The 10,115-nt window shown below is 37.5% G+C and overlaps 1 protein-coding gene across 1 annotated transcript; it reads left to right on the plus strand.

Annotated features, from left to right (window-relative positions):
- Positions 1 to 467: 467 nt before the first annotated feature.
- KBTBD8 (kelch repeat and BTB domain containing 8) lies at positions 468 to 9,876 on the plus strand. The gene is made up of 4 exons (XM_007946051.1): positions 468 to 483; positions 1,173 to 1,383; positions 5,321 to 6,435; positions 9,413 to 9,876. The coding sequence occupies exons 1-4, from the start codon at positions 468 to 470 to the stop codon at positions 9,874 to 9,876; spliced, it is 1,806 nt and encodes a 601-aa protein (XP_007944242.1).
- Positions 9,877 to 10,115: the final 239 nt, after the last annotated feature.

Consider the following 10,115-nt stretch of genomic DNA (forward strand, 5'->3'; position numbering starts at 1 on the left):
CTTTTTAAAAAAAAAAAAAAAAGAAGAAAGAAAAGAAAAGAGCTTGGTCCAGGACAGAAACATAAAGGAAATTTGCACTTTAGGCTTTCCCTACTCCTGCCTCTCAGAATGACAGCTCTCTTCAGTCAGAAGACTACTTATCCCGGCAGGCACCGCATGCCCTACGGCCACAGGCTGGCAAGCTCCCTGGTCTCCACCGTCTCCCGAACCCGCCAATAGGAATCCCTGGCTTGGGCCTCCTCCGAAGCCGGACCACGCGGAAGCGGGGGCAGTAAAACTACATTTCCCGAGGCCCAAACGCGCGCGTCTTGGCCAATCGGCGCCGGGAATTCAGAGGTTGGGGGAGGAGTCGGCCACAGGGTCCACCCCATTGGCTAGTGGTGGCTTAGAAGAGCCGGAACCCGGGAGAGAGGGAAGCGAAATGACATTTCCTCTTTAAATAGCTGGAGCCGGGGGCACGTTGAGAAATGGCCGCGTCGGCAGGTGGGTCGTGTGGTGGCTGAAGAGGTTTGGGGGAAAGTGGGTCGGGGGCCAGACATAGATTGTGAGCTGAGAAGGTAGCGGCGACGATGAGGGCTGGCGGAGAAAAGGATGGAGAGATGGAGCGGGCAGTGAGCGTGGGAGGATGGATGGTGCGGAGGGCGGTGGGCGGTCCGGACGGGTAAGGATGGGAGGCTGGGTACCCGCCGCCGTTCCGACCCGTTCGGAAGGCGGTTGAAGGGGAACCGGTGGCCGCAGTCCTTCGAGCTTCCCTTGTGAGGCTCCTGCCCTCCGCTTTCTAATGGGACATCCCAGCTCTCGGCGGAGTCATCACAGACGCCTCGCCTCTCCTGCCCGCACGGTCCCTCGGCGAGCGCGGGGCGTCGTGCTCGCTGGGCTCCCGGAGGAGCAGCGTGGCCTTTGAAATTGTTTGGCAGCTCACTCTCTGCTCTTTCTCTCTCAGATCCTAACTCGTGGTCCTATATGAGGTGATATCTGTGCGTGTGTGTGTGTGTGTGTGTGTGTGTATATATATATATATATATATATATATATATATATATTTCTTATAAGGGGGGAAAAACGCAAGCAAACAAGCAAGCAAGAAAGCAAAAAAAAAAAAAAAAAAAAAACCCTGCGACGCCGTAATTGGCTCGGAACTTCTTGAGGTTGTACGATTTTTCTCCTCCTAGATTTAAGTAAGTCTTCCCCAACACCGAATGGGATTCCATCTTCAGACACAGCCAACGATGCCATGGACCCCTTCCATGCTTGCAGTATTCTTAAGCAACTCAAAACAATGTACGATGAAGGACAGTTGACAGACATTGTAGTGGAAGTGGATCACGGGAAAACATTTTCTTGCCATAGAAACGTTCTTGCTGCAATCAGCCCCTACTTCAGGTATGATGATGATAGAAACTTCTACTGATATCTACACTGAGCTCCCTTTCCCACTCTGTATTGTCCACTTGATTATTATACTGATGCGGCAATGGAATGAAACAAATGAGTTTGTTTCCTGAAGGCTAGATAATACTTCTTACCTTATTAACACAGCCCTTGATTTTGACCTAAAAGCATTCCTCTAAAATATACGTGGTTGTTTTTTGAGTTAGTCTGTTTGTGTGTGTTTGTTTTAGGTAGATAAATCTAGAACTGTGCTGCCCACTAGGGCAGCCATTAGTCACATGTGGCTATTTAAATGACCTAAAATTAAAAACTCAGTTCTTCAGGCACACTAGCCACATTTCAAATGCTAGTGGCTGCCGTATTGCACAGTGCAGATAGAGTATTTTCATCATTAAAAGCTTTATTAGAATTTTAATCTAGAATTCTAAAAGTTTATTCATGACGCATATTTCGTTAGTTCATGTAACTCTTTTGACATTCAAAATATGAACGTCTGTTCCTTTAAAAACAAATAACCAAGCAGTAAACCAAAAAAGCCAAACGCACTGCTGTGGAGTCTCTGGACTCATGGCGACCCCTCCTTGGGTTTCCGAGGTGGTTTCACTATGGAAGTAGATTGCCCCACCTTCTTTCCAAGGAGTGGCTGGTGGTTTGAACCTCCAGCCTTGTGGTTGGCAGTCAAATGCCTTAGGCACTACATTAGATTGTTTTAATGCAATGGTGGTAAAAGCAGTGAAAGAAACTGTCATCTCTGTGTACCTTAGACCCCAGACTAGGGATTATTTCCAAGATGTTCCGAAGTATTTTTAAGCTAGGTTCTCATTTTCATTTATGTTAATATTTGTGAATCATAAAACTTTGAAGAGTGAAATTTTAAAACCTGAGTCTAAAAAATAATTTCATACTCTAAGATAAGTGATAAAAGCAATTTCCTGTTGAGTTTATCTCCCTTTATTTCCAGTGCTCACTTTTTTAAGCATTTCAGTAAAAAAGGAGTACATGAATGATAGTAAAATCATCTTCCCAAACACACTCTAAATGTACTTTTTCGTTTTGAAGGTGCTTACTTTTATAGGGCACATAGTAGTGTAGTGTTCCAGATAGTAGTTTCTGGTTCCTGTTTCTCAGAATACTGGGTTAAATATAGTCACTTCAGTTTGATACTTGTGATGTAACCACTTAGACTTGCCTAGGGTAGGTCACTGGACTACTAAGTATTATCCATCACATGACAGGAGCTGGAAAGAAAAAACATGAAACGCACATACCCAGAAGGTAAGAAGTTTGGCCTGGCGATGGAAACTCCTGGGGATATTTCACTATCCCAGTTTTCATTTAGGTATGGTTAGATCATTTATGTGTTTACATATATGTCACACGTGCTTTACATGTATTGCCTTACATAGTCTTTATAATCCTGTCTGCACAGTTGTTTTCCTGGTTTTATATATGAAGAAACTAATGCTCAGGGAGGTTAAGTGATTTGCCTAAATCACTAGGAAGTAGCAAAGGCAGGATTTGATTCTGGAGCCAGGGGTCTTAGTCACTATATGACTAAGGAACAAGAGTAGGTACTTTTTACAGTTGCCTTTCAAAAGCTTTTTGTATATATAAATTTGAGTAGTAAGAAAAAACAATTGAAACTACCAAGTGAAAATGTCTACATTTTATTGAAATTTTGTACTCTGAAGTATATAAATGTCATAATTAAAATTTGTTTTGAAGACTTAGACTAATTGCTTTGAAAGAAGTATACTACAATAGATTTTCTTGAAAATGCGTGGAAAACTTTTTGAGCAAAAGATACATGAATTCAAATGAAGATATTTGGAAAGAAACTTACAGATTAGGTTCTCATTTCTTGCTAGAGGTATTTCTGTAGAATAACTTTCTTGGCACCAGTGCTGCTCCTTTTGTGGGATGTAGAAAGTCATTACTTAATAATTTCAAAGTCTTGCATCACTAGTGTATGAATTAAAATAGCTGGAAATCTGGCATGAAACTTTTGGGAACTCAGTGACTTACCAGGATTAAAATTTGTGTGATTATTATAAACTTGCTGTTGCTCAATATTTTTTGTGAGGAGGTGCTCCTACTTTATATAGAGTTTACATACATAATCTATCAGAACAAATAGAAATCATCTATTTGAGAATTTATCAAATGTCAAATGGCTCCTTTGTATGACCAGCCTATTCATGTCAGTAGTCGTTCCCATGATAAAGGGATATGTGATAATAATGTTCTCCTTTGAGAGTTAATTGCTCCCTAATGAAGGACTTCATTTTTCTTTTTAATTGGTAGCCTTTCAGCACCTGAATTGAAAACCAGGTTATACATAGGAACATGCAGTTTTAGTAAGCAAAAAGGCCTATGTGATAATAAACTTAAAACTTACATTGCATAAGTAAAAATAGGACTCAAAGATGGTTAATTCAGGCAGCAAGCTGAGGCCTTGTGCCCTGTATACCTCTAGTATTTCTTACACTGCATTTTAAAATTAATTTCATATGCTTGATGGACTCCTCGGAAGGAAGGTTGGGCAATCCTACTTCCGTAGTGATACTGCCTCGGAAACCCAAGGAGGGGTCGCTATGAGTCGGGGCTGACTCGATGGCACATAACAACAACAACAACAACAACAAATGCTTGATGGAGGCTTGAGAACTAAATAGAAATCTTCCTATTTAAGAATGTTTTTCATAACATTAAAAAAACAAACAGAACAAAACCTGTTGTCATTGAGTCAATTCTGATTCATAACATAGAACTTACAAATAACATGGAAGGGATCTAGAGCTGAGTTATCAACCTTATCACTAATAGGTTAATTTCTTCCACAAACATTTGTTAAACATCCTGGACCTTGAAAACAACCATAAATAGCACACAGCCCTTTCCTCAAACGGCTTTTAAAATTGTTTTAATTTGATTTTTATATTTAATTTTTAAAGCTGCCTAGAGAGAAGCATTAAAGGAAGGGGGCAGGAGAAGGCAAATGGCATTTGTATATGATCAATAGAATATAAAGAGCCAGCCTTTTGAATACTTAATGCTTTAGCCAAAAAAGTACTATAAACACACTGAGACGTTCATTGTTTATAAAAAAGTTTGGTCTCGAAGGAAGAATTTTAGGATTTTACAAATCATTATCCCCAAAGAATTAGCTAGCTTTTATACTCTATTTAGAAGGAGCATTATAACTCTAATATAATCTTTTTGTTGTGTCTAGATACAAAGTATGGTAATTTTGAGAAAATTAGGTTTATCTTTTTAAACAAAGGTTTTTAAACTGTTCAAGGGTAAATGTTCTTTATGTTCTTTATAATGATTAAGGAACCATTCAAAAGATAATACTTTTGAAAAAGAGTAGGTAGAAAATAGGCAGTTTTTAGAGCATCCTGCTTTTTTAAGATTAACTTTTTAAAGGTATATTCTGGGCACAAATGACTAAAAATTTTCACTGGGACATGAACAGTTCTAGTAGACAGTCTCTTTGTGTGGTAATGTGTCACATTGATGTCCTAGAGGTATAAATTTTCTGACTGGCTTGATGATTTAAGATTTTGTATCTCTAAGGCAACTTTACCAGAAGCCTGGATAGGAGTGCCAAGGAAAATAAGTTGCCTTGGAATATACTGTGTCACCTTTTAGTTTGCTTTAATTAGGTATACTCTCTTTTTCTTAGAGTTGGCACAAAGGGTGCTGACTGGTGCTGAGAATAGGTTTTTTGAGATAAGCCAGACTAAATCTTTCTGCTAGATTATCAATTTTTATCCCTCTTCAGAATATCAGGAAACATCATATTAGGAAATTTTCATTCTGTTTCAAAAGGTTATCTATGTGGTAACTTTATACTTTTAAAAATTTGCCACGATAAATTTTATTTGTAGCACACATAGAATATTAACTACTCTTTCCTTCTTAGATCCATGTTCACTAGCGGCCTTACAGAGAGCACTCAGAAAGAAGTTCGGATAGTTGGTGTTGAAGCTGAATCGATGGATTTAGTGTTGAACTATGCCTACACCTCCAGAGTTATTCTGACAGAGGCCAATGTTCAAGCCTTGTTCACTGCAGCTAGTATCTTCCAGATTGCTTCCATCCAAGACCGGTGTGCTAAATATATGATCAGTCATTTGGAGCCACAAAATTCTATTGGAGTTTTCATCTTTGCTGATCATTATGGTCATCAAGAACTCAGAGATCGATCAAAAGAGTACATTCGTAAAAAGTTTCTATGTGTCACCAAAGAACAGGAGTTTCTTGAGTTGACTAAAGACCAACTCATAAGCATACTAGACAGTGATGACTTAAATGTAGACCGAGAAGAACATGTTTATGAAAGCATTATAAGGTGGTTTGAACATGAACAGAATGAAAGAGAAGTGCACCTTCCAGAAATTTTTGCCAAATGCATACGTTTTCCTCTAATGGAAGATTCCTTTATAGAGACAATTCCACCTCAGTTTGCACAGGCGATCGCCAAAAGCTATGTGGAAAAGGGACCATCCAGTACCAATGGCTGTACCCAGAGGCTTGGAATGACTGCTTCTGAAATGATCATCTGTTTTGATGCTGCCCACAAACACTCAGGAAAGAAGCAAACAGTGCCTTGTCTAGATATAGCCACAGGAAGAGTGTTTAAACTATGCAAACCACCAAATGACCTGAGAGAAGTTGGGATTCTTGTGTCACCAGATAATGACATTTACATTGCTGGAGGGTACAGGCCAAGTAGCAGTGAGGTCTCCATAGACCATAAGGCAGAAAATGATTTCTGGATGTATGATCATACTACCAATAGATGGATATCCAAACCATCCTTGCTTAGGGCCAGAATAGGCTGCAAACTGGTGTATTGCTGTGGTAAAATGTATGCGATTGGAGGTCGTGTTTATGAAGGTGATGGGAGAAACTCACTAAAATCGGTGGAGTGCTATGACAGCAGAGAGAATTGTTGGAGGACTGTCTGCGCAATGCCTGTTGCAATGGAGTTTCATAATGCTGTGGAATACAAAGAAAAGATCTATGTTTTACAGGGTAGGTGTCCAAGCGATTTAGTTCTTCATGGAAGGGTGACACATCCAGTATGGTTTAGGTAATGATCCTAAAACAGGTGTTTGCTTCTGTTAATCAAGGCGTACCTCTCACTTCCTTATAAACTACTTGTTGTAACAGTTCTGTTCTTTAAAGGACCTATGAAAAAAGATTAGCTTTTGAGTTAAAGGGGTTGTTGTTGTTGTTGTTGTTTGCCGTCGAGTCGGCCCCGACTCATAGCGACCCCTCCTTGGGTTTCCGAGGCAGTATCACTATGGAAGTAGGATTGCCCAACCTTCCTTCCGAGAGTTAAAGGGGTAGGTATTTTAAAGTAACTAAAATGATCCTGTCAGTTATTAATGTTCTTACCTTCTTGTCATGTGGAATAAATTTTTTTTGAAAACATTCTTTAAAAAATAATAGTTGAGCATTTTTGGAGACTACTACTCGAGAGCACTTTTTAAGATTTTAAATGTTGAAAGCAAAGTAAGCACGTGACTTTTTTCTTCTTCAGTAATACATAATCAAGAGAGGTTGCAGCAATCCATAAGAGCAATTCCTCTTATGGAACTTACTGGATTAGTTCAAAAGAAAAATATCAAAGTATTAAATTTATACTATTCACTTGCCAAGGCATTTTGAATAAGCCTTATGATCATAAAGGTTATGAAACTTCATTACAAAGAGTTGAAATTGCAGTCTTCCGGTTTTAATTCCACTGTAGCTTACATTGCCTTCCATAATACATTATTTTGAAGTTTTACATTGAAAACGTTGAGATGTTATCTTTTTTTTTTTTTTTTTTTTAACCACTGTAAGGTAAGAAGGATTATCTAATGTACTTAGTATGTGTGTGTTTTTAACTATGAAAGTTTTACCAGTTCTGGTAAAGATGATGCAGTGGAAGTGGAAAGAGTTATGGAGAACTATGCAGTGTTTCTTGTAAGGTTCTGATTTATGATAGCTCATGTTTTTACAGTGTTTGGTTTGTTAATATTTTTGTTCCTTGAATGATGAATGCATTGTAGATAATACCAAATCCTTATTCCTCATCTGCATTTGTTAATTGGTTATATATGAATATTTTTCTCATACTACTATTTTAATAAAACAAGGAAAAAGGGACAGCTTACTTGAAATTGACACTGATTTAGCTCATATCACATACAAAATTTAAGTTCTTTGCTCTAGTCTTTTCACCTAAAATTTCCTACAAATGCCTGAGCCTGTTAAAGTTCAAAATAAAATTAATTTTTTAGAAGGCACAGAACCTTCTAGTGCCTTACTTTACTTAGAGAAATGGGCATAATTTGTGTTAGTTCATTTTGCCAAAAAATGGAATGTTAGAATGAGTGTGTAACCTATCCAGTATGTGCTGTTAATAGACAGAGGTAGAATCAATTTTAAAACTCCCAACTGAAAAGTAAAGGCTGTATGTTAATATAAATACTAAAGCAAAATAACAATGAAATATAGAATTTCAGGGCTGGAATGAACATTGTGTAATCTGAGGTTATATTTTATATAATAGGAATATGAGGTTCTGAGTTTTTTCTCAGTCATCGTTGGTTTTAATTTATTAAAGAATACTTTGGATTTTAAAAATCAAGATTTTTGTGACATTCTTCCTTTTATAGAAAAGTTAACGTGGGATAGTACACTTGAAACCAAAAACCAGCTGCCATTAAGTTGATTTTGACTCACATGACTCTATGTGTGTCAGAGTAGAACTGTATTCCATAGGGTTTCAATGGCTGATTTTTCAGAAATAGATTGACAGGCCTTTCTTTCTAGGTGCCTCTGGATGTTCTTGAACGTGCAACCTTCTGGTTAGCAGTTGAGCTAACCATTTGCACCATCTCCTTTAGAAAGTTTTCATTCTTCTTGTCAAGAATCTTATGACAAGTTCTAATAAGGGCAAGTGGTGTGCAAATAAAAACTGGTGTTTTAACAAACTATTTTAAATAAAATTGAAGTTAAAGTATCATTATTAAGTAGGCAGTTGAATTTGTAAGAGTAAACCTAGCTCAGAAAAGACTTAAGGGGAAGTTTAATAAAAACAGTTATTTCTTATTTTAATCAAAGCTTATTTGCCTAGTTATGATGATTTACTTAATGATCCTCAAATGAATAGTTGGAAGCTGATGTTGTACTGTCTGTGAATAGTCAGTACCATTTAATCTGGTCATTAAGGGTTCAGATTTTTATAACAAGTACTGTACATAAGTATCGTAATTAGCAAAACTGGTCAATCATTACTGGATTAATTTTTTCAGACATTTTCATGTGGGCAGTTGGACTAAGAACACCCCTTTATTTTCAAAGTAGAATAGAAACTAACTCAAAGTCAAACTCATAAACCATGTGTGTTTCCTATCTTAATATAAGACATGTTGTCTTGAATATTTGTCTTTGCACTGTAGCAGCACTAAAGTAGTGTGAAAACTGTAAAAGTGACCCATATTCACATATATGGGAAATTCCATATACTATCTTCTATTCCAATAATTGGCGTACAAATTTATAGTGGCTTATTTATGATGAAGGGATAGATACACCCATACACACTATATATATGATGATAAAGGAATATATTGGTCTTACTGGGTAATTACTAATTTTTTTTTAGTTGACTTAAACTAGATTTTCTCTACCTCATAATTGGATAGAACAAATGGAGCCAAGCTCTTAATAATTTTTTTGCCATTGAGCCTAAGTATCCCATTACTCCTCCCCATAATGAATAGCCCCATTTAGACTGACTATATAATACTACATAATTCATTGTGTCCTGGAATGAAAAAGTTCTAAGGTGTTTTATAACCTCATATTAATGTATTTCTGGAGATGATAAAAGAACTGCTTAGAAGGTGAAATACTTAGAAAATTATGGTGTTTAGTTTCAGTGATTAGAATTCAGTGTAGAACCAAAAAAGATTAAAATGTGTATACTTTTGTTTTCTTTATTTTCTTCTTTTAGGGGAATTTTTCCTCTTCTATGAGCCTCAAAAAGACTACTGGGGTTTTTTAACTCCCATGACTGTGCCTAGAATCCAGGGCTTAGCAGCTGTATACAAGGACTCTATCTACTACATAGCTGGAACCTGTGGAAATCATCAACGTATGTTTACTGTAGAGGCCTATGATATTGAGCTAAATAAGTGGACTCGTAAGAAGGACTTTCCATGCGATCAGTCCATAAATCCATACCTTAAACTGGTACTTTTCCAAAACAAACTCCATTTGTTTGTTCGAGCTACTCAAGTGACTGTTGAAGAACATGTCTTCAGAACCAGCAGGAAAAATTCCCTTTACCAATATGATGACATCTCTGACCAATGGATGAAAGTTTATGAGACCCCAGATCGGCTCTGGGACCTTGGCCGGCATTTTGAATGTGCTGTTGCTAAACTCTATCCTCAGTGTCTTCAAAAAGTACTTTAATGCAGGCCAGAGTGAGTTCACTGGCATCTCATACTTGAGGAAACTTGTCTTACAGAGATACAAAATGCTGTCAGTATTTAAGAACGCCAAGAGAGTTTTGTACATGGGGATGGGTGCTCTTAAAGATTACACTGTAGGGAGGGGTTTGTTTTCATCTTTGTAATGTTTTCATTTTTAGTAAGGCAAAGGTAACAAAGTGCAATTATCAGCATTTTTTTTTTTTTCTTCTGGTATAAAAG

This window comes from Orycteropus afer, unplaced genomic scaffold, assembly GCF_000298275.1.
Source record: "Orycteropus afer afer isolate SDZICR_OR568_19922 unplaced genomic scaffold, OryAfe1.0 scaffold00149, whole genome shotgun sequence".
NCBI classification, from domain to species: Eukaryota; Metazoa; Chordata; class Mammalia; order Tubulidentata; family Orycteropodidae; genus Orycteropus; species Orycteropus afer.

What these genes read in the sequence shown, in the direction of transcription:
- KBTBD8 (XM_007946051.1), top strand. An exon ending in GCAATCAGCCCCTACTTCAG is followed by an intron (nt 1,384 to 5,320) that starts GTATGATGATGA and finishes TTTCCTTCTTAG; the next exon opens with ATCCATGTTCACTAGCGGCC. An exon ending in AAAGATCTATGTTTTACAGG is followed by an intron (nt 6,436 to 9,412) that starts GTAGGTGTCCAA and finishes TTCTTCTTTTAG; the next exon opens with GGGAATTTTTCCTCTTCTAT.